The sequence below is a fragment of the Oncorhynchus nerka genome, unplaced genomic scaffold, assembly GCF_034236695.1.
Source record: "Oncorhynchus nerka isolate Pitt River unplaced genomic scaffold, Oner_Uvic_2.0 unplaced_scaffold_1639, whole genome shotgun sequence".
NCBI classification, from domain to species: domain Eukaryota; kingdom Metazoa; phylum Chordata; class Actinopteri; order Salmoniformes; family Salmonidae; genus Oncorhynchus; species Oncorhynchus nerka.
The window spans coordinates 27,221-52,930 of record NW_027039677.1 but is presented as its reverse complement, the minus strand read 5'-3'; the positions used below and the strand labels follow the sequence as shown (position 1 = coordinate 52,930).

The 25,710-nt window shown below is 40.9% G+C and overlaps 1 protein-coding gene and 1 long non-coding RNA gene across 5 annotated transcripts in view; one reads left to right on the top strand and one right to left on the bottom strand.

Annotated features, from left to right (window-relative positions):
- LOC115120246 (B-cell receptor CD22-like) overlaps positions 1-22,772 on the bottom strand; it is a 36,841-nt gene extending 14,069 nt beyond the window's left edge. The window contains exons 1-7 of one of the 4 annotated variants that reach the window (XM_065015175.1): positions 22,535-22,772; positions 22,275-22,420; positions 19,457-19,505; positions 16,884-16,961; positions 1,151-1,495; positions 774-987; positions 10-339 (exon numbers count right to left, since the gene is read on the bottom strand). In XM_065015175.1, coding sequence (XP_064871247.1) covers positions 10-196 — 187 coding nt within the window. In that variant the 5' untranslated portion in view covers positions 197-339; positions 774-987; positions 1,151-1,495; ... (2 more) ...; positions 22,275-22,420; positions 22,535-22,772. The remainder of the gene's footprint in view (positions 1-9; positions 340-773; positions 988-1,150; positions 1,496-16,883; positions 16,962-19,456; positions 19,506-22,274; positions 22,421-22,534) is intronic. The other 3 variants (XM_065015172.1, XM_065015173.1, XM_065015174.1) reach the window with 3 other exon arrangements.
- LOC135568229 (uncharacterized) lies at positions 22,417-23,468 on the top strand. The gene is made up of 2 exons (XR_010462558.1): positions 22,417-22,569; positions 23,280-23,468. It is a non-coding gene; the product is annotated as an uncharacterized LOC135568229 (long non-coding RNA).
- The last annotated feature ends 2,242 nt before the right edge of the window (positions 23,469-25,710 follow it).

Genomic DNA, 25,710 nt, shown 5'->3' with positions numbered 1-25,710 from the left:
ACAGATTACCTGTGACAGTCAGGGAGACAGGTGAGCCAGCAAACTTATCTCCAGATGTTATCAATCTGAATCTGTACCCAGCAGAGTCACTCAATCTCAGGTCTGTGATTCTCAGGGTACCCTCACTCTCCTTATCCCCAAGGTACTCTATATGACCTTCATATCCTGGCATTGAGCTCAGATCTTCAGGATCCATATCAGACTCCCATTTAGTAAACCAGAAAGTTGTTTTGATCTCATGATCAATGGGATATGTGTAGGAGCAGGATATGTCCACTGTTGACCCCTTCAAGGCACAGATACTCTGATGGGTGTAAGTCACAATCCAACAGTTCTTACCTGAAATACAAAAAGACAACAAAACACCTTACATAAATATTTCATTGCAATACCTACCAGTATACACTCATGTTGTTAATAAAGTAGGAAAACAATTAGTAGTGAAAACCATAATGATATGCTGTGAAAGTAACCAGGAAGTGACTACTCTTTCAGCGTTGTAGTTTTTAAACCTTAAAAATAAATACAAATGAAAGGCTGTTCAATGTGTCAACATATTGAGTAAAGGTCTTCATAAAAGGCATCTGGTAGAAACAAATTCACCCACAAACATGAATATATCTTATGAATTTGATATACAATCTTGAAGCACTACGAAGATACGGAACTAAAGCAGAAGTGGACAGCACATTAACAGCAAATAAAATTATAATAATCTCACAACCGGAAACATTTTATTTGTATGAAAATTGTATTTAAAAGTCCACACTCACACACTGCAAGAGAGTGGAGATCCTCATGGCCTTTTACAGCACAGGAGTACCTGTCTGTATCACTAAAGGAGTCTGAGTCCAGGCTGGAGGTGTCCTCCTTTACTTTGTGTCCGTTCTTGTACCAGATGTAGGTGGGGTTGTCAGGTCAGAGTACAGGTGGTGCTACAGGTCAGTGTCTTATCCTGATGTCCACCAGTCACCTTCACCTGAAGACCTGGAGAAAAAACAATATCACTGTAAATCCCTTTATCACTGACTTATCACTCTAATACAAAGATGGAGGAAATCCTATGTTATACAGACATAAATACAAACCAAGACATTTATCCTGAACTAAATGGAATTCAACAGTTTAACTATATTGAATGTTACTGTACCTGTGACAGACAGAGTGACTCCAGGACTGCCCATATATTTCCCTCCTTCCTGATTTGTCATAAACCTGAACTTGTACTCAGCAGAGTCACTCTCTGCCAGGTCTGTTATTTTCAGGCTTTGACCATTCTTGTCTCCATGATACTCCAGACGACCTGAATACTCTGGGTCCTGACCTAGACTGTCAGGTTCTACACCAGTCCCCAATTCAGTGAACCAGAAGGCTGTTGTGACTTTATGACCACTGGGATATGTGTAAGAGCAGGACAGCTCCACTGAAGACCCCTTCAAGACACAGATTCTATTCTTGGTGTAAGTTACACTCCAGACATCCTGACCCAGTACCACTGAAAAAGTCATGCAACACAATTGTATCAATATTAAGCCAAGGTCTGTTGGCACAGACTAAGGGACGGATCGAGAGACAACAGATCAAGGTGTGCTGTGCTACTATAGTTAGTGAGGCCTGGCTTACCGTAAAACTTCAATTAGTTTGGGCGTTTTATTTGATTACCGGTAAATAACTGAACACAACAAATGCTTTATTACAGACAGGCTTCTACTTAAGCCAGGCATCCATTTCCTTAATGTACACAGCTCTCGCTCATTTGCATAGTTAATAGTTTCATTCCAGTATTCACTTCCAGCATTTTAATACATTTCTTAATTTCCTTCACTAACGTGTTAGGGACACATCACAATTTACTGGGGGGTCCAAAATAGGGGAGGGTTATCAAACTTGTTTAGTTGCTTTGGGGAGGGTTGTCAAACCTTTTAGTTGCTTTGGAGAGGGTTGTCAAAACTTTTAGTTGCTTTGGAGAGGGTTGTCAAACCTTTTAGTTGCTTTGGAGAGGGTTGTCAAACCTTTTAGTTGCTTTGGGGAGGGTTGTCAAACCTTTTTAGTTGCTTTGGGGAGGGTTGTGTGTTTTTTTTATTGGCCACAGGGGAGGGTAGTGTGTTGTATCTCTGGATAAAATTAGTTATTTTGCATGTTTACTTTAATCTCTTCCATGCTAGCTAAATGTCCTCCTCATCTTGTATGCACCTCCACTATATCAAGGTGTTTTGGTACTACCTACCACAGGTTAATATAGTCTACCTACCACAGGTCAATATAGTCTACCTACCACAGGTCAATATAGTCTACCTACCACAGGTCAATATAGTCTACCTACCACAGGTCAATATAGTCTACCTACCACAGGTCAATATAGTCTACCTACCACAGGTCAATATAGTCTACCTACCACAGGTCAATATAGTCTACCTACCACAGGTCAATATAGTCTACCTACCACAGGTCAATATAGTCTACCTACCACAGGTCAGTATAGTCTACCTACCACAGGTCAGTATAGTCTACCTACCACAGGTCAGTATAGTCTACCTACCACAGGTCAATATAGTCTACCTACCACAGGTCAGTATATTCTACCTACTACAGGTCAGTATAGTCTACCAGTCTAACTGTCTATCCTGCCCTAAATCCACCATTCATAGTGACAATAGTGGTATGTGGATTGTTTGTCCAGATCTGTAATAGGCTAATTAGCAATCATACCACACATAAAATCATTCAAAGCTGCACCCATTTTCAATATGAATCCACAAGAAAACATATGAATAGCTGATAGGTAGCAGAGAGACCAGGTGCATCATTGCACAAGAAAGAACATGAAACGCACAGTTTAAAAAGCCCCCCAATTATCTTGTTTAGGGACAATACAATGATCCTACCTAGACTAGACTACCAAACAACAATGCAGTGAATAGTTGCAATATTGTTTTTGAGTACACATTTTTACTGTACTGTAGACTGTGTGAAAATGTCATTTGAATAACGGCGCAAAAGCCCTGTGATTTGAATGTTTCCTTCCATTTGGATCAGTTGTGGGTCATCGACAATTTCTAAGGTCTAGGAAGGCACAGTAGCAGGCCAGTCTGGCTGTGTTTCTGATACTGAGATCCGCTGTCTGTTTCAGAGCATCATTCTCCCAAGTCCTCCTATGATAATGTGGCCATATATTCTCCCAAGTCCTCCTATGATAATGTGGCCATATATTCTCCCGGCAGGCCCAGTTATTCAGGTAGGCTTAAAACCAGTTGCGACGAGCAATCCCGTATCCGGGATCGTAATCATAGCCTCAAATGCATTAGCATAACGCAACGGACATAAATACCCCTAGAAACTTTTCCTATTCATGAAAATCTCAAATGAAATTAAATAAATATATTCAAACACAAGCTTAGCCTTTTGTTAACAACACTGTCATCTCAGATTTTCAAAATATGCATTACAGCCAACGCTAGACAAGCATTTGTGTAAGTTTATCATGGCATAATGCTATGCTAGGCTCTGCTGGCAGCAGGCAACATTTTCACAAAAATAAGAAAAGCAACCAAATTAAATAATTTACCTTTGAAGAACTTCGGATGCTTTCACTCAGGAGACTCCCAGTTAGATAGCAAATGTTCCTTTTTTCCAAAAATATCATTTTTGTAGGCGAAAAAGCTCCCGTTTCTTCACCATGCTTGGCTGAGAAATCGATCAGGATCTGCCTCCTCTCCAATCTCGAGCCAGCTATTCCTCTCGTACATTAGACGTAAGGCTTCAATATAGCCTAAATAATAATTTAAATGTATTACCTTATATATGTGGCATAAACACAGCCAGTCACAATGTTTTAATCTGATTAGGCAACTTCAAACGTCTCCTTTAGGCATGCGCACATTCGTCCAAAATGTAATTCCAGAATCCTCAAAATGGCCTGACATTAACAAGGCTCCCAACCAACTTTTTTTATGCGAATTAAAAGTACATGTTGGATAGAAAATGGTACAACATCATGGGAAAGCATTTATTAGGCTACAGATGAAATATATTATGATGAACTTCACAGGGGGGGTGATGAACCTTTCAATAACTATCGAGGGTCTTATTCTGGTGACAGGATTGATGCTTGACTGCCGTTTGACATAAAGATAATTGTACACTTTTGTCCATAATAATCGCATCATGTAGGCTACACCTGCGTTGTCTCTGCAAGCTGTTGGCTGGAGAGCACATGCCAATATCAGAGTTGGCACATTCGCTATATAACGCAACATGTTTTTGTGACAAAACCATCAGTAGGCCTGTAGTTTAAAATATTTATAGAGTTGAAAATGAGATGGAAACCCATTTACCTTTGTATTTTTTATTTGCTACATGGGAAGTTAATCCCAAAGGTTATTTATATGTGCACTAAGTATTTACAGACTTTTATGTGCAAAAAGTAAATTTGTTGGAAACAACTCTGATGGGAAAATGTGCACACATTTTTATGCAGATTTTAAAATATTTGTTTCACCAGCAGCCCCAAACATCTGAAGAATAAGCGACAGACCAGCCAAAGGCTTGTAAGAATTGTACTTAAACTCCCCTTTCATACTCATCTGTAGGTCAAGCATTTTTGTCTGCATTTCTGCATCCATGTAATTGTATATGCATTTATGTTAAAGATAGGGACCACAATGGAAATACGTCCCTGACTGTATTGTGCAATACTGGTCAATTTTAAATAACTGTGTGTGTGTATATATACATACATGTATGTCAGTATATACATACATACATGTATGTATGTATGTATGTATATACACACACACACACACACGGATACAGTGCCTTGCGAAAGTATTCGGCCCCCTTGAACTTTGCGACCTTTTGCCACATTTCAGGCTTCAAACATAAAGATATAAAACTGTATTTTTTTTGTGAAGAATCAACGACAAGTGGGACACAATCATGAAGTGGAACGACATTTATTGGATATTTCAAACTTTTTTAACAAATCAAAAACTGAAAAATTGGGCGTGCAAAATTATTCAGCCCCCTTAAGTTAATACTTTGTAGCGCCACCTTTTGCTGCGATTACAGCTGTAAGTCGCTTGGGGTATGTCTCTATCAGTTTTGCACATCGAGAGACTGACATTTTTTCCCATTCCTCCTTGCAAAACAGCTCGAGCTCAGTGAGGTTGGATGGAGAGCATTTGTGAACAGCAGTTTTCAGTTCTTTCCACAGATTCTCGATTGGATTCAGGTCTGGACTTTGACTTGGCCATTCTAACACCTGGATATGTTTATTTTTGAACCATTCCATTGTAGATTTTGCTTTATGTTTTGGATCATTGTCTTGTTGGAAGACAAATCTCAGTCCCAGTCTCAGGTCTTTTGCAGACTCCATCAGGGTTTCTTCCAGAATGGTCCTGTATTTGGCTCCATCCATCTTCCCATCAATTTTAACCATCTTCCCTGTCCCTGCTGAAGAAAAGCAGGCCCAAACCATGATGCTGCCACCACCATGTTTGACAGTGGGGATGGTGTGTTCAGGGTGATGAGTTGTGTTGCTTTTACGCCAAACATAACGTTTTGCATTGTTGCCAAAAAGTTCAATTTTGGTTTCATCTGACCAGAGCACCTTCTTCCACATGTTTGTTGTGTCTCCCAGGTGGCTTGTGGCAAACTTTAAACACTTTTTATGGATATCTTTAAGAAATGGCTTTCTTCTTGCCACTCTTCCATAAAGGCCAATTTGTGCAATATACGACTGATTGTTGTCCTATGGACAGAGTCTCCCACCTCAGCTGTAGATCTCTGCAGTTCATCCAGAGTGATCATGGGCCTCTTGGCTGCATCTCTGATCAGTCTTCTCCTTGTATGAGTTTAGAGGGACGGCCAGGTCTTGGTAGATTTACAGTGGTCTGATACTCCTTCCATTTCAATATTATCGCTTGCACAGTGCTCCTTGGGATGTTTAAAGCTTGGGAAATCTTTTTGTATCCAAATCCGGCTTTAAACTTCTTCACAACAGTATCTCGGACCTGCCTGGTGTGTTCCTTGTTCTTCATGATGCTCTCTGCGCTTTTAACGGACCTCTGAGACTATCACAGTGCAGGTGCATTTATACGGAGACTTGATTACACACAGGTGGATTGTATTTATCATCATTAGTCATTTAGGTCAACATTGGATCATTCAGAGATCCTCACTGAACTTCTGGAGAGAGTTTGCTGCACTGAAAGTAAAGGGGCTGAATAATTTTGCACGCCCAATTTTTCAGTTTTTGATTTGTTAAAAAAAGTTTGAAATATCCAATAAATGTCGTTCCACTTCATGATTGTGTCCCACTTGTTGTTGATTCTTCACAAAAAAATACAGTTTTATATCTTTATGTTTGAAGCCTGAAATGTGGCAAAAGGTTGCAAAGTTCAAGGGGGCCAAATACTTTCGCAAGGCACTGTATATATATATAGATATACACACACACACACACACACACACACACGCGCAGTGGGGAAAACAAGTATTTGAAACACTGCCAATTTTGCAGGTTTTCCTACTTACAAAGCATAGAGGTCTGTAATTTTTATCATGGGTACACTTCAACAGTGAGAGACGGAATCTAAAACAAAAGTCCATAAAATCATATTGTATAATTCTTAAGTAATTAATTTGCATTTTATTGCATGACATAAGTATTTGATACATCAGAAAAGCATAATTTAACATTTGGTACAGAAACCTTTGTTTGCAATTACAGAGATCATACGTTTCCTGTAGTTCTTGACCAGGTTTGCTCACACTGCAGCAGGGATTTTGTCCCACTCCTCCATACAGACATTCTCCAGATCCTTCAGGTTTTGGGGCTGTCGCTGAGCAATACGGACTTTCAGCTCCCTCCAAAGACTTTCTATTGGGTTCAGGTCTGGAGACTGGCTAGGCCACTCCAGGACCTTGAGATGCTTCTTACGGAGCCACTCCTTAGTTGTGTGTTTCGGGTCGTTGTCATGCTGGAAGACCCAGCCACGACCCATCTTCAATGCTCCTACTGAGCACTCTCCTGTACTCCCTGTTCACCCACGACTGCGTGGCCACGCACGCCTCCAACTCAATCATCAAGTTTGCGGACGACACAACAGTGGTAAGCTTGATTACCAACAACGACGAGACGGCGTACAGGGAGGAGGTGAGGGCCCTCGGAGTGTGGTGTCAGGAAAATAACCTCACACTCAACGTCAACAAAACTAAGGAGATGATTGTGGACTTCAGGAAACAGCAGAAGGAACACCCCCCTATCCACATCGATGGAACAGTAGTGGAGAGGGTAGCAAGTTAAGTTCCTCAGTGTACACATCACAGACAAACTGAATTGGTCCACCCACACAGACAGCATCGTGAAGAAGGCGCAGCAGTGCCTCTTCAACCTCAGGAGGCTGAAGAAATTCGGCTTGTCACCAAAAGCACACAAACTTCTACAGATGCACAATCGAGAGCATCCTGGCGGGCTGTATCACCGCCTGGTACGGCAACTGCTCCACCCTCAACCGTAAGGCTCTCCAAAGGGTAGTGAGGTCTGCACAACACATCACTGGGGGCAAACTACCTGCCCTCCAGGACACCTACACCACCCGATGTTACAGGAAGGCCATAAAAATCATCAAGGACATCAACCACCCGAGCCACTGCCTGTTCACCCCGCTATCATCCAGAAGGCGAGGTCAGTACAGGTGCATCAACGCTGGGACCGAGAGACTGAAAAACAGCTTCTATCTCAAGGCCATCAGACTGTTAAACAGCCACCACTAACATTGAGTGGCTGCTGCCAACACACTGACACTGACTCAACTCCAGCCACATTAATAATGGGAATTGATGGAAAACTATGTAAATATATCACTAGCCACTTTAAACAATGCTACCTTATATAATGTTACTTACCCTACATTATTCATCTCATATGCATACGTATATACTGTACCCTATATCATCGACTGCATCCTTATGTAATACATGTATCACTAGCCACTTTAACTATGCCACTTTGTTTACATACTCATCTCATATGTATATACTGTACTCGATACCATTACTGTATCTTGCCTATGCTGCTCTGTACCATCACTCATTCATATATCCTTATGTACATATTCTTTATCCCCTTACACTGTGTATAAGACAGTAGTTTTGGAATTGTTAGTTAGATTACTTGTTGGTTATTACTGCATTGTCGGAACTAGAAGCACAAGCATTTCGCTACACTCGCATTAACATCTGCTAACCATGTGTATGTGACAAATAACATTTGATTTGATTTACTGAGGGAAGGAGGTTGTTGGCCAAGATCTTGCTATACATGGCCCCATCCATCCTCTCCTCAATACGGTGCAGTCGTCCTGTCCCCTTCGCAGAAAAGCTTCCCCAAAGAATGATGTTTCCACCTCTGTGCTTCACAGTTGGGATGGTGTTTTTGGGGTTGTACTCATCCTTCTTCCTCCAAACACAGCGAGTGGAGTTTAGACCAAAAAGCTCTATTTTTGTCTCATCAGACTACATGACTTTCTCCCATTCCTCCTCTGGATCATCCAGATGGTCATTGGCAAACTTCAGACGGGCCTGGACATGCGTTGGCTTGAGCAGGGGGACCTTGCGTGTGCTGCAGGATTTTAATCCATGACGGCATAGTATGTTACTAATGGTTTTCTTTGAGACTGTGGTCCCAGCTCTCTTCAGGTCATTGACTAGGTCCTGCCATGTAGTTCTGGGCTGATCCCTCAGCTTCCTCATGATCATTGATGCCCCACGAGGTGAGATCTTGCATGGCCCCCCAGACCGAGGGTGATTGACCGTCATCTTGAACTTCTTCCATAATTGCGCCAACAGTTGTTGCCTTCTCACCAAGCTGCTTGCCTATTGGCTAGTAGCACATCCCAGCCTTGTGCAGGTCTACAATTGTATCCCTGATGTCCTTACACAGCGCTCTGGTCTTGGCCATTGTGGAGAGGTTGGAGTCTGTTTGATTGAGTGTGTGGACAGGTGTCTTTTATACAGGTAACGAGTGGAGAACAGGAGGGCTGTAAAGAAAAACGAATAAGTCTGTGAGAGCCGGAATTCTTACTGGTTGGTAGGTGATCAAATACTTATGTCATGCAATAAAATGCAAATGTATTACTTAAAAATCATACAATTAGATTCCGTCTCTCACAGTTGAAGTGTATCTATGATAAAAATTCCGGACCTCTACATGCTTTGTAAGTAGGAAAACTTACACTGCCGATTTTGCATCAAATACTTGTTCTCCCCACTATATATATATATATCTCTGTGTGGGTGTATTTTATTACTGACAAATAAAATCAATCAGTTTAAACTGTAAAGTGACCTTTTGATGAAAGGAAAGAGACATCCTTACAAAACACCAAAAAGTTCAACATTCAGAGATTGCCAAGCCTTCTTTACTGGGTAGGCCTACAAGATAAGGAGGGATGTATTTCCTGTTTCTCCAGATTGAGTTTTGATTGTGGTTTTAAAACGCAAACCATGACATTGAAGTGCTCGAAGTCATTATGCTTTTGTTTATTGGTTGTGTGGTGCATTGGCACAGAAACCTGTTGGTGGAAAATTTGTTGCATATATTATACTGTATAAATATTGCATTGAAATGTTTAAAATCTGATTTCCCCCTAGCTGATCATTGTCTGCAGCCGGCTCTGATTGTAGTGTAAAGAAACAGGCAGGGAGAGTGATCTCGTCGGTGGTGATCGGCGAACCCTCAACCTCCTGGCCAGTGACTCGGCATGGCATTAACTGTTCCGCAAAAACATGCTGAAGTGGCAAAGTCAAATTTCACATTTATAAAGACACTGTAGCTATATAATTAATATGAACATGTCACGCCCTGATCTGTTTCACATGTTCCTGTGATAGTCTCCACCCCTTCCAGGTGTCACTTATTTTCCCCAGTGTATTTATCTCTGTGTTTCCTGTCTCTCTGTGCCAGGTCATCTTGTATGTTTAAGTCAAGTCAACCAGAGGTTTTCACGTTCTCCTGCTTTTTTTGCTGTTATCCTTTTCTAGTTCTCCTGGTTTTGACCCTTGCCTGTTTCTGGACTATATACCTGCCTGCCTGACCTTTCTGCCTGTCTTGACCACGAGCCTGTCTGCCACTCTGTACCTCCTGGACTCCGATCTGGTTTTGACCTTTTGCCTGTCCACAACCATTGTCTTGTCTACCCCTTTTGGATGAATTAACATTGTAAGACTCCAACCATCTGCCTCCTGTGTCTGTATCTGGGTCTCACCTTGTGTCCTGCTAGAACTGGGCGAGTTCAGACTAAATATAAAAGCACTTAAACTCTGAAAGCTTCACTTATACAAAAGTTTTACTTGAACACAAAATGGTTCTCAAATGGATTACTAAGAAATGCTCAAACCACTGTTTAAAAATAGCCTTTTTTATCTTTGTACAGATTACCATGTCTAATTTTCAATTAATTGAAAATGAAACATTCAATGTATCTCTTTTTCAAAAAAAGCATTGCAGAACTGATTTCAATTTCATCCCCCAGAAAAGACAGAACAAATATTACATTATGGCTGACCTCAATGTGCTGGTTGATAAAATACCTGTATTTATGGAAAATATGTTGAGAAAGAATTTGGTTATTCAATTATTGTAAATTGGTATGGAAGAATGTATTTCATGGAGTTATCAGAATTGTATGGGAAGGTCTGCTCAGTCAAAGATTACAACCAATTGATTACAGCATTACACAAATGGAGGAGGCAGGTGGCAGCAGCGGGAGGTAGGGAACTGGTGTATCTGCCCAATATAAAGGATCAAAACTGGAGGAGGCAGGTGGCAGTGTGAGGAGGTAGGGAACTGGTGTATCTGCCCAATATAAAGGATCAAAACTGGAGGCAGGTGGCAGTGGGAGGAGGTAGGGAACTGGTGTATCTGCCCAATATAAAGGATCAAAACTGGAGGCAGGTGGCAGTGGGAGGAGGTAGGGAACTGGTGTATCTGCCCAATATAAAGGATCAAAACTGGAGGCAGGTGGCAGTGGGGGAGGAACTGGTGTATCTGCCCAATATAAAGGATCAAAACTGGTGTATCTGCCCAATATAAAGGATCAAAACTGGAGGAGGCAGGTGGCAGGTGGGAGGAGGTAAAGGGAACTGGTGTATCTGCCCAATATAAAGGATCAAAACTGGAGGCAGGTGGCAGTGTATCTGCCCAATATAAAGGAGGAGGTAGGGAACTGGTGTATCTGCCCAATATAAAGGATCAAAACTGGAGGAGGCAGGTGGCAGTGGGAGGAGGTAGGGAACTGGTGTATCTGCCCAATATAAAGGATCAAAACTGGAGGAGGCAGGTGGCAGTGGGAGGAGGTAGGGAACTGGTGTATCTGCCCAATATAAAGGATCAAAACTGGAGGAGGCAGGTGGCAGTGGGAGGAGGTAGGGAACTGGTGTATCTGCCCAATATAAAGGATCAAAACTGGAGGAGGCAGGTGGCAGTGGGAGGAGGTAGGGAACTGGTGTATCTGCCCAATATAAAGGATCAAAACTGCCGGAGGAACAAAAACAGCATAAATAGGAAAGTTTACCAGTTTTGTTTGAGGACCAGGATGTTGACAGCTGTGCCATATAGATTGAAAAAAGCTAGGAAGAAGTGTTTTTAAATGTACCAATTCCATGGCACAGGGTGTATGAGTTGATATACATGTATATACAGTTGAAGTCGGTAGTTTACATACACTTAAGTTGGAGTCATTAACTCGTTTTTTCAACCACTCCACAAATGTCTTGTTAACAAACTAGTTTTGGTAAAGCAGTTAGGACTTGTGCATGACAAGTAATTTTTCAAACAATTATTTAGACATTATTTTATATCACAATTCCAGTGGGTCATAAGTTTACATACACTAAATTGACTGTGCCTATAAACAGCTTGGAAAATTCCAGAATGATGTCATGGCTTTAGAAGCTTCTGATAGGCTCATTTGCGTCAATTGAAGGTGTACGTGTAGATGTATTATAAGGCCTACCTTTCAAACTCAGTGCCTCTTTGCTTGACATCATGGGAAAATCAAAAGAAATCAGCCAAGACCTCAGAAAAAATATTGCAGACCTCCACAAGTTTGGTTCATCCTTGGGAGCAATTTCTAAACGCCTGAAGGTACCACGTTCATCTGTACAAACAATAGTACGCAAGTATATACACCATGGGACCATACAGCCTTCATACTACTCAGGAAGGAGATGCAGTTCTGTCTCCTAGTGATGAACGTTCTTTGGTGTGAAAAGTGCAAATCAATCCCAGAACAACAGCAAAGGACCCTGACGATGCTGGACGAAACAGGCAAAGTAATCTATATCCACAGTAAAATGAGTCCTATATCGACATATCCTGAAAGGCTGCTCAGCAACGAAGAAGCCACTGCTCCAAAACAGCCATTAACCTGTTGGGGCTAGCCCTGAATACTGCCCCTTCTGGAGGAATTCGGTACCCATATAAAACATGATACATTTTTGTCAAAAGTTGCTAATATATGCATATAAAAAATATTATCGAATAGGAAACTCTAAAGCTTCTAAAACCGTTTAACCTCTTAGTCCGCCCCATCCCGCATGCGGTATCGTTACTACAGCCTCAAGCTCATTAGCATAACGCAACATTAGCGATTTTTAAAAATCGCAAATGAAACTAAATAATATGCCTGTTCTCAAGCTTATCCTTTTCTTAACAATCCTGTCGTCTCAGATTTTCAAAATATGCTTTAGAACCAGAGAAAATCACTAATTTGTGTAAGAGTGGTGATAGCTAGCTTAGCGTTAGCATTAGCATTTAGCACGCAACATATTCACAAAAACCAGCCAAGGAATCAAATAAAATAATTTACCTTTGAAGAACTTCAGATGTTTCAATGAGGAGACTCTCGGTTACATAGCAGATGTCCAGTTTTTCCTGAAAGATTCTTGTGTAGGACACATCGTTCCCTTTTGTTACTATGCATATGGCTACCGAAACTAACCGAAAATTCAGTCACCTACATGTCGAACTTTTTTCCGAATTAACTCCATAATATTGACTGAAACATGGAAAACGTTGTTTGAATCAATCCTGAAGGTGGTTTGTCATATTTCTCTCTGTTGAAAGCACCGTCCTTGTAGCCTGGTTTGTTCTGAGATTTGAATGGAAAAATACCGGGACCTGACTTTTGCGCACCAATTGCCACGCAGCCACCTAGCGGGACACCTGGTAAATGTAGTCTCTTATGGTCAATCTTCCAATGATATGCCTACAAATACGTCACAATGCTGCAGAGACCTTGGGGAAACAAGAGAAAGAGTCCGTTGATTCCTGTCGCATTCACAGCCATATAAGGCGATCATGGAAAACGTAGCCTCAGAAATCCTGTGCATTTCCTGGTCGGTCATACATCTTGGTTTTGCCCGAAACATTTGTTCTAAGGGACTCACAGTGAAAATCTTTGCATTTCTGGAAACGTAAGACTGTCTTCTTTCCAAAGCTAAATGACTTAAATGTAAATGTAAATGTCTATCAATTCCAAGCATATTCGAGCATCTTTTCGTGACAAAATATTGCGCTTAAAACGGGCACGTCTTTTTATCCAAAAATGAAATACTGCCCCTATAGGACTAACAGGTTAAATGTTGTCTCTATGTAAAGCAGAAGTGTCAGGGCATGCATTCTCCCAAAGTCTCTCTTGTAATGGAAAAAGTTGCCACCACTTCGACGTCATCGTATACACACTTACCAAGCAGTTATAACCATGGAAACAGTTTCTACGTCTTCAGCGCGAAGCCTGCTTTCGATGAGGCGTGTAACTGTGAGAATCGCGCGCTCACGAGACGTTCAGCGTGCCGAAAGGTCTCAGTCACGCAAAAAAAAAGTTTACCCAATGCGCGCTGTGAAGTCTCTTTCCCTCAGGATGGATTGAACAACGTGTGTGTGTCTGTTCGCCCTCACGATTGCTGTAGACCTTTATAACATGTTAAGGCTTAATTATAAACATAGTTTGACAAGTTTACTCGACATATAATGTATACTTTCGACATTTTGGTGCGCATCCACTTGAAATTTGCATACATTTCGACCGAAATGTGGCTAGTTTGAGAACCGAAAGACACAGACTTGAAAACTGAACACTAACTTGGTGAGTATTAACCCTTCCAGGTCTTCTGATGGAAGAACAGCAACGGTAAGGGAATATTTATGTGTTCATTTTGGGTTTCTGTCGACTCCAAGATAGAGTCATTATGCTAAATGGGAGCGCCGAATCCCTATTATAGCCTAGTGAACGCAAAATGGAACGTTAAAAATAAATGTAACACAGCGATTGCATTTAGAAGAAGTTTATCTTGCCATACATATGTAAAACATGCATATTTAGTCAAAGTTTATGATATGTATTCCTTGTTAGCTGACGTTATCTGCCGGAGCTATTTTATTTCTGACATTGCAGTAGCATTTTTTGAACGATGCATAATTGTAAACAGAGATTTATGGATATATATGGCAGATTATTGAAAAAAAAATGAATGTACTGTGTAACATGTTATATTACTGTCATCTGATGAAGATTTCAAAAGGTTAGTAAAATGATTTTTCTTTTAATCCTGCGTTTGTTGATTGCATATTTTTTCCTACTTGGCTATGCTAATGAGGTATGTCTGCAGTGGTGGTTGGACATAAATATGTGCTATGTTTTCGCCGTAAAACATTTTAGAAATCTGACTTGCTGGGTAGATAAACAACTTGTTTATCTTTCATTTGAGCCATTTTTCTTGCTAATCTGTGGAGGTTAAATATTTTTAGGATTATTTATTGCGTTCCCTGCGCCACATTACAGCTCAGGGGGGGGGGGGTTCCCAAATGGGAACTAGTAGCCCCAACACCAGACTATGGTTTACAACTGCACATGGGGACAAAGATTGTACTTTTAGGAGAAATGTCATCTGGTCTGATGAAACGAAAACAACCGTTTGGCCATACTGACCGTCGTTATGTTTGGAGGAAAAAGAGGGAGGCTTGCAAGCCGAAGAACACCATCCCAACCATCAAGCATGGGGGTGGCAGCATCATGTTGTGGGGGTGCTTTGCAGAGACTGGTGCACTTCACAAAATATATGGCATCATGAGGAAAGGAAAATTATGTGGATATATTGAAGCAACATCAAGACATCAGTCAGGAAGTTAAAGCTTGGTCGCAAATGGATTTTCCAAATGGACAATGACCCAAGCATACTTCCAAAGTTGTGGCAAATTGGCTTAAGCACAACAAAGTCAAGGTATTGGAGTGGCCATCACAAAGCCCTGACCTCAATCCCATAGAAAATTTGTGGGTAGAACTGAAAAAGCATGTGCGAGCAAGGAGGCCTACAAACCTGACTCAGTTACACCAGCTCTGTCAGGAGGAATGTGCCAAAATTCAGCCAATTTATTGTGGGAAGCTTGTGTAAGGCTACCCGAAATGTTTGACCCAAGTTAAACAATTTAAAGGCAATGCTACCAAATACGAATTGAGTGCATGTCAAATTCTGACCCACTTGGAATGTGATGAAAAATAAAAGCTGAAATCATTCTATTATTCTGACATTTCACATTCTTAAAATAAAGTGGTAATCCTAACTGACCTACAACAGGGAATTTTTACCTGGATTAAATGTTAGGAATTGTGAGACTGAGTTTAAATGTATTTGGCTAAGGCTTCTGACTAACTGTGCATTTAAAACAACTCAATACTTTTTTTTTTATTTAACTAGGCAAGTCAGTTAAGAACAAATTCTTATTTTCAATGACGGCCAAGGAACGGTGGGTTAACTGCCTGTCCAGGGGCAGAACGACAGATTTGTACGTTGTCAGCTCGGGGGTTTGAACTTGCAACCTTCCGGTTACTAGTCCAACGCTCTAACCACTAGGCTACCCTGCCACCCCTTGTTTTTCAGCTAACATTATTCTACAGAATTCTTGCCACCAACAATGTTGAATATTTGGGGCATTCAATTATCGTAGCTCTTCAGATTTAGTTGTGTGGATGCAAAAATCAAGACCATTTGTCCTGGTATTGCCCTCAGGTAGCCTGTTGCTGGTCTCAGGAATGGCCAAAAAAGCATAACATGAATCTAAAATTGACCCTAGAAATAGCATTTTTGGGAGACCTGGTCAGTCAATTACTAACATACTAATACTCTTACGAATCAACTCGCAATCGGTGGATTCTATTTGATTAAATCTATTCAAATTGTATGTTAAACATCACAGCATAGTTGAAAGATACATGGTGTGTAGAAATCCAAAGATTGTGGCCAGCAGAGATAGTTGGGATGGGCTGAGGGAAACAGAGTTGGGATGTGGAGTGGAGTGTCTGGGTGGGGGATAGAATGACGGTCAAAGACAAAAGTAGACAATTCAGTCAAAATAAACTAAACATTTTTGAATGACACTGAGGGGCAACGCTGTTACGTCCAATGCATGTTTTGAGTGAGGATGTTTGAGGGGCAGCTCTCTGGGAAGTGTGGGGGGGGGGGGGGGATCTTTGATTGTTGGCAGTGAGGAGCTTGGGACGGTGGCCGAAAGGTCGTTGGTTCTGGGCCCCGATTTGACTTTGTCAAAGTGCCCTTGGGCGTGGCGCTTGACCTTTGTTGCTCTGCATAGGCTTGTCTGCTAAATGACTGACTGTAAATGTTTTGTCCACTTTGTCGCCATAGTTGATGAGTTGAGTGAATGGAAATCACAGATACGCATCACTTATCACTTGAAAGATAACTATTTAAAGTGAAGTGGAGAGTCCTAACAAAACACACCAGAATAACATTATGATTCATATCCTTTTAGAAATGTCTGTAGATTGATAAACAGAGCAACTAAAAGATAAGAATGACCATACCTGCTACAGACCAGAGAAAGACCACCAACACACTTCCTGCTGTTCTCAAGGCCATTGTTGCATCTCCCACCCTGCAGTCTTAGAAACAAACACTATAGCTGGTGAATAACTCCACCTGAGACATTGAAGTATAAACTGTAAATTGGGTACAGGGCCTCATTACTGAAAATGAACCAGGCTCATATTGTGTTGTGTTGTATTGTGCTATATGGTTGTCTATGTGAATACTGTCTGTCTGTAAGTCTATTGCACTATGTATGTAATGTGTGTGATGTGTTGCATGTCTGTCTATTTAATCTGACATAAAGTATGATACAAAATAAATTCCTAATGTATACAATAGTCGTCATCATTATCAACAATCAATTATTTAACATATTTGTAGAACTGCAAACACATATTTCTACATTGATTATTCTGAAGCTGTTTTATTCTCAGAACCCCAAATATAGGAGGATAAATGTTCCATTCTTTACGGTCCGTCAAGCTGTACAGCAGCCTAAAGACTGACCACCAGGTTGAATGATAGCTGCTATCACCAAGCTGTACAGCAGCCTAAAGACTGACCACCAGGTTGAATGATAGCTAAAGACTGACCACCAGGTTCAATGATAGCTGCTATCACCAAGCTGTACAGCAGCCTAAAGACTGACCACCAGGTTCAATGATAGCTGCTATCACCAAGCTGTACAGCAGCCTAAAGACTGACCACCAGGTTCAATGATAGCTGCTATCACCAAGCTGAACAGCAGCCTAAAGACTGACCACCAGGTTCAATATAGCACCTATCCCCAAGCTGTGAGGCTAAACAGCAAGTGACTCACACAAAACACACACACAATCTGTATTGAAGGCCCATGGAGTCTGTATTAAAGTCCAGAGAGCTGGTTGTTATGGATATAGAAAGTTGAAACACACATCCTACACAGTATAGATGTCAACCCTCCTCCCCATCAGTCTGGTCCTGAAGGGCCCTCAGATAAATCCACTTTCATTCACACACACACTGAGCAGAGATTCAAATGTTTGTCTGCATGTCTATTTTACACTGGTTAATCATCTCATCACTATGTAGATTAACACTCCTACACTGAGACACTTTATAAATACTGGCCCTGATGTAACAACCAAAACACAGCTCAAAACATATGTAAAATGATACATTACCCTCAAGTATATGACTTACAGCTACAAACTAATAACAAAAAACGATATTTCAAGTTATTGTCAAGAGTACTTAGAGTGAAGGGGAGAGGTCTTGTACAGGGAGTCAACTGGTTGATACATATTTAAAGTGGTCGGGACACAAGTAGCTGATTCAGAACTGTCCTTTCCTCTTTAAGGCATTAATATACAAGAGGACCAGAACAGCACTCATCTCTCAGCTGGCCAGCCCACTCATTATCTCAGCCAATCATGGCTAGCGGGAAGGTTGCTGGCTTTTTCTGTGGCTAAACCAACTAGGCTCATAATTTAACCATTTTATTCGTATGTACAGTTGGCATACAAGTTTGTTATTAAGGCACATGAAAGTTCACATGTTCCAGAAGGCATTTCTGCCAAAAAACGCATTTTGAATAAAAACGTTTACGTTCAAATGGCTCTCCTGTGAAGTAGTGACCCGCGACACAGGTCTAGTTTCCTGAAACGAGTCACAGTCTAATGTAGCATGTTGTTCATATACTATTATGTGAATATAAAGTGCTAATTAAGTACATACAGTATAATGTCCATATAAAGAACTCTGATATGGTTCAGGCTGTAGAGGTCTACAGATGACAGGAAGGTGATGCTGGCAGTACATAGAAACAAGAAGTAGCCTACTGTAAGTGTGAATTCTGTGGTTGACACATTTTAATAGTAGCTCAGTCAAGGCGTTGAGACATTAACATGCACAAACATGTCAGAAAATAGTTGCCTTTGAGGAGTGGGCCATACATTTTTTAGAGGCAAAATGTTACTAAATCCCATCACTCCTCATCAGCTGCTACTGAAGGTTCCAGTGTTGTTGCAGGCGCCGTGCTCTACCAACTAAGTTACAGAGGACCATACTCTGCATTGTCTAATGTGTCTCATGTTAATACTACTCCTAAACACAACCCACCATCACTGTGTCTCATGTTAATACTACTCCTAAACACAACCCACCATCACTGTGTCTCATGTTAATACTACTCCTAAACACAACCCACCATCACTGTGTCTCATGTTAATACTACTCCTAAACACAACCCACATACACACAAAAAAACCATGCACATGAATAAACTGAACTAAACTTAACACATCAACACAGTCCAGGGCCGGTATCCAGAAAGTGTATCAGAGTAAGAGTGCTGTTCTAGGATCAGTTTTGCCTTTTAGATCATAATTGTTTGGACGAGGTGAACCTGATCCTAGATCAGCACTCCTATTCTGATACATCAGGGCCAGTATTCATAGTTTAACAACCAAAACACAGCTCAAAACATCACAAAAATGAAACTATAGAGTAAGTCTTACCCTCAAATATATGATATATTACAAGAAAAACATGACAAACAATATTTCAAGATATTGTCATGTGTACTTACAGAGTGAAGTGAAGGGGAAGGTCTTGAACAGTTAGTCAACTTACTGTCACTGTGTGGAAACCAGAAGTAGTCTACTGTGAGTATTAGTAGAAGCAGGCATAGCCTAAGTGTGAGTTCTGTGGTTGATACATTTTAAAAGTAGCCTAGTCAGGGTGTTAACATGTGTGAACAGCATGTCACTAAAGCGATGTTACCGTTTCTAAATAGCAAATGGACAAAAGTCCATTTGCATATTTGCATTTCTTTCTTTGAGGAGTGGACCTACATTTATTAAAAGACCCATCATTCCTCATCAGCTGCATCAATGTGCAACTGAAAGTAGACTATATAGTATGTTTGGCTCAGTTCACTGGTCACGATGGCAACACCCATCCGTAGCACACGCTCCAGCAGGTGTATCTCACTGATCATCCCTAAAGCCAACACCTCATTTGGCCGCCTCTCGTTCCAGTACTCTGCTGCCTGTGACTGGAATGAACTGCAAAAATCGCTGAAGTTGGAGACTTTTATCTCCCTCACCAACTTCAAACATCAGCTATCCGAGCAGCTAACCGATCGCTGCAGCTGTACATAGTCTATTGGTAAATAGCCCACCCATTTTCACCTACCTCATCCCCATACTGTTTTTATACTGTTTTTTTATTTTATTTATTTATTTACCTTTCTGCTCTTTTGCACACCAATATCTCTACCTGTACATGACCATCTGATCATTTATCACCCCAGTGTTAATCTGCAAAATTGTATTATTCGCCTACCTCATGCCTTTTGCACACATTGTATATAGACTGCCCATTTTTTTTTTTTTTTCTACTGTGTTATTGACTTGTTAATTGCTTACTCCATGTGTAACTCTGTGTTGTCTGTTCACACTGCTATGCTTTATCTTGGCCAGGTCGCAGTTGCAAATGAGAACTTGTTCTCAACTAGCCTACCTGGTTAAATAAAGGTGAAATAAAAAAAAATTTAAAAAAAAAAGAGCGCTCCCTACTGGCATCTCAACATTACTGCAGACTACAGTCTCCATGTCTCTACCAGTCTAGGAAATCCCACACCTAGTGAAACAGCAAGAACATTGTTAACATTGTGGGAGGCAACCTTTCTGCCTAGGGTGACTAATATGTCCCAATCATATCCTCATTCACTTGGTTCAATAACAAACTGGCAATAACGGGCCTGAGAGTTCCCCATTCTCCACCCTTTCCCAAGTGTGCAAAGGCACACTTCCCATCATGGAATTGGTGTGAACATTGACTGGCTTGAGTTTCCATCTTTGTTAGCTAAATCCATGCGAAAAAAGTATGCAAGTGCACGCTTCAGGAAGGGTGGAGAATTGGGATGCTGTCAGAAAGGGCTGTGGCCAGGGGGCAGAGAATAAGAGATGAAGCTGAAATCTTTGCCAAGGAACAAGGAACAGGAACAGGAAACCGGATGAGGGATTCACATTTTCCAATAAGTATTTAATCAATGCTGTTGTTTTTCCTTGATTGGTCCTGAATTAAAATTAATTCAAACAATCCAATCAGAGAGCGAAATATGCAAATCTATGCCGCTCAGCACGCCTATTTTTTTATATCGGGACAATTTGAGAAGAAGTGAGCGGAGTCAGAGGATGCTGAGTAACGTCAGCCACCTTATCCAACTCCACGGGGCTGAGTTCTCCCTGCTGCTGAGGGATGAGGGTGGCTCCAAGACCCCCAAGGAGGCTGGAGGGGGGGAGCAGAGGGTGCTTCTTCCACTCCTTCAACTTCCTCAAACACAAAGGTCATCAACCAGAGGTGTATTCACACACACATTCAAACCTCTTCTCAAGCACCGACACTTTCACCTCAAAGTATCAGATACCATCCTGCCCTTTTCAATTATTTTTAAACAAACTTCACCCCACAAAATCTAACACTGGCTAACAAAAAATAAAAATAGATAGCATTGAATTCCACAGTTGATATCACTGGCACTGTCACACCATTCCTACGACCAATGATACACATATTGAACTGTTTGTCTGCCTGCCTGCCAGTCTGGGATTTTTGTGTCAAATTGTGTGTGGATTGTATATGTGTGCCTTTCAGGGGTGAATGGAAAAGGGTATCATGTTCCTACACTGTATATTATTATATCACTTAGTTCAAATATATGGGTCTATATAGAGCGTTTTGTCAAACTTGTTGTGTTCAGATCTTATTGGTTCTGGGTTTGTTGTGTTCAGTTAGTCTTGGTTTGTTGACTGTGCTTTTGAGAACAGGGGGTTCAACCACGGGACTGGAGAAAGAAACATCCATTAAACTGAAATGAGTCCCAAACGGCACCCTACTCCCTTTTTACATGCACTACTTTGACCAGTAGTGAACTAAAGAGAGAATAGGGTGCCATTTGGATTGCAGACAGAACAGTTCCTTAAAACCAACATCACTTCTTCATTATAGGCATGTCATAGTAATTGATCTTGAGATGTCCATTGTACAGTTTGTAGTTTCAGGAAATGCCATTTGGCCTGAAGAATACTCCTGGAACTTTTTAGACATTAAAACTGCAACTTTTCAAAATGTCCACTGTTACACCATAGTATGAATTCAATGAAATGTCATTTGACTTGAATAATGCTCCTTCAACCCTTCAGTCATCCTCCTCATCCCTCAGTAGCAGGGAGAATACAGCCCCCGGGAGGTCGATAAGGTGGGTCACGTTACTTTTGCATATTGATGACATCAATGTCTACTCCAATAAACAGCAACATATGAATGACCTTGATGCTGTCTGTGTGTGTTTCACAATGTTCTAGCGTTGACTCCATGTTGTAATGGCAGAATATGCTCACCGGGTGGCAGCACTGGGGTGGCTGAATTTAAAAGCAGCGTACTGGACATCCACATCCTGTTCCTGAGGTTGAGGCATTTGGACGATGAAGTCCAGAGGCACTTCCTGGTTTTTGGAGCGATAGAATTGAACACTGGCATAGTCTCCCTGATGGAGAGAGAGAACAGACAATATAAATGGACCTGGGGACAGACAGCATGAAGAGTGGATGTTTCCCACAAAGCAATAAAAACAATCCTACATCTGTTTCAACAGACTCACCTGTCCATTGTTGTAACGGCCGTCGTGGGAAGAAGGTGAGGACCAATGCATAGCGTGGTACATGTTCATCTTATTTAATGAAAACTGAACACTGAATAACAAAACAACAACTGAAACAGTTCTGTCTAGTGCAGCCACGTAAAAAACACAATAGAAAACAGGCTACCTAAATATGGTTCTCAATCAGGGACAACGATTGACAGCTGCCTCTGATTGAGAACCATACCAGGCCAAACACAGAAATAGCAAATCATAGAAAAACTAACATAGACAACCCACCCAACTCACGCCCTGACTATACTAAAACAAAAGACAAAACAAAGGAACTAAGGTCAGAACGTGACAGTTGTCTACCGTGTCTCTTGTGTCAGAGATGGATTTAGAGAACTAACTATTTTGTAAACAAATGAATTAATATATGAATAAATCATTGTTAATACAGTGGAATAATTTCACTTCACAACATTTTCACTTCACAACATAACCACATGAAGCCAGAGAGACAGAATATGTGAACCAGAACAACCACTGTGACTCCAACAGCTGATAACTAATGTTTGTGTCACGACCTGATCTGTTTCACCTGTTCCTGTGATTGTCTCCACCCGCTCTAGGTGTCGCTTATTTTCCCCAGTGTATTTATCCCTGTGTTTCCCGTCTCTCTGTGCCAGTTTGTCTTGTATGTTTAAGTCAAGTCAACCAGTGTATTTTTCCCGTACTCCTTTTGCTATTCTGCTTTTTCTAGTCCTCCCGGTTTTGACCCTTGCCTGTTCTCTGGACTCTGTACCCGCCTGCCTGACCATTCTGCCTGCCTTGACCACGAGCCTGTCTGCCACTCTGTACCTCCTGGACTCTGATCTGGTTTTGACCTTTGAGCCTGTCAACGACCATTCTCTTGCCGACCCCTTGGATTATTAAACATCTTAAACTCCAACCATCTGCCTCCTGTGTCTGCATCTGGGTCTCGCCTTGTGTCATGATCGTTTGTTTGCCTAACAGACACAGTAAAACAGAAGATATGAGTACATGTTATTATAAACTGAAAATGAATATATGGCAACACAGGACAATAATAGCACTCATTCTATATGACATCACATTCTCACTGAATAATGATGTAATCTATTCTCTAACTACTAGTTTGACAACATTTTGGACTGTTATTTCTTCTAAGGACAAAAGGCTTTCAATCAAGCTTTAATCTCACTGTACGTACTGTAGTTACTGTACGTACTGTAGTTACTATACGTACTGTAGTCACTGTGTGTACTGTAATTGTGACAGGTTAAAGGACATATTCATAGCCTGTTATACATTGAAAAGTATTAGTAAGTTCATAGTATGTGAGGATCTTAAAACATCTAAGGTTAAAATATGCATTCAGTATTAGTTGATAGAGATTGATAACATTCATATAATTGTGTTAAAGTTCAAATCTGTCAAAGGGTACGAATTGTGAGAGTAATGTGTAAACGTTATATTGATTACTTTATTTTGTGGTGCCTAAAAGTGTTAATCTGTGATCTACGAAATGCTTTTAATCTATGAGCCGGAGATCGATTGCTCTGGTCTCCACCCATATTCCTGGGGAAATTCGCGGTCTTTTTCTCATTGAACTAAATGTTGACTTGAGAATACAACACCGTATCACTCTCGTGATTATTTCTCCCCTGTTTTCAGGTATTTTATTGATGATAAAAATAGTCATTTAAATGTTATAACTAGCGAACATGTCAAGAGTGTTTAAGGTGTGTTTTAGTAACGTCTTGAGGAAGTTAGAGTTAAGTTTGAAGAGAGTAATATTAGCCCTGCTCGGTTGAAGTGAAGGATAGCATCGTACTGAGAGTAGCTGCCATTTTATGTCGATTGTGAATGAACGTGCGTGTTGTTAATAAGATATTTTGCTGTGTTATTTGTATAATGAGTTTTCTGTTATGTAATGTGTTACTTTTGTGAAATGATTGAACTAAATGTTGACTTGAGAATACAACACCGTATCACTCTCGTGATTATTTCTCCCCTGTTTTCAGGGGCGTAACATAATCACTATATGTACTGTAGTCACTGTGTGTACTGTAATCACTATATGTACTGTAGTTACTGTGTGTACTGTAGTCACTGTGTACTGTAGTTACTGTGTGTACTGTAGTCACTGTGTGTACTGTAATCACTATATGTACTGTAGTTACTGTACGTACTGTAGTTACTATACGTACTGTAGTCACTGTGTGTACTGTAATCACTATATGTACTGTAGTCACTGTGTGTACTGTAATCACTATATGTACTGTAGTTACTGTGTGTACTGTAGTCACTGTGTACTGTAGTTACTGTGTGTACTGTAGTCACTGTGTGTACTGTAATCACTATATGTACTGTAGTTACTGTGTGTACTGTAGTTACTGTGTGTACTGTAGTCACTGTGTGTACTGTAATCACTATATGTACTGTAGTTACTGTGTGTACTGTAGTCACTGTACGTACTGTAGTTACTGTATGTACTGTAGTCACTGTGTGTACTGTAGTTACTGTACGTACTGTAGTTACTGTATGTACTGTAGTCACTGTGTGTACTGTAGTCACTGTGTGTACTGTAGTCACTGTACGTACTGTAGTTACTGCATGTACTGTAGTCACTGTAAGTACTGTAGTTACTGTGTGTACTGTAGTCACTGTACGTACTGTAGTTACTGTGTGTACTGTAGTCACTGTGTGTACTGTAGTCACTGTACGTACTGTAGTTACTGCATGTACTGTAGTCACTGTACGTACTGTAGTTACTGTGTGTACTGTAGTCACTGTACGTACTGTAGTTACTGTGTGTACTGTAGTCACTGTACGTACTGTAGTTACTGTATGTACTGTAGTCACTGTACGTACTGTAGTTACTGTACGTACTGTAGTTACTATACGTACTGTAGTCACTGTACGTACTGTAGTTACTGTATGTACTTTAGTCACTGTGTGTACTGTAATCACTATATGTACTGTGGTTACTGTGTGTACTGTAGTCACTGTATGTACTGTGTGTACTGTAGTTACTGTATGTAGCACTCAGTGAGAACAGTGTGTTTGCGAGATGCCGGACAAAAGGCATTATTTTTTTACCTTTCCGCGACTCCTGCCGTTTCTAAAGACATCCCCTGAACAAAGAACTCACTCTCAGAGAATGAGTG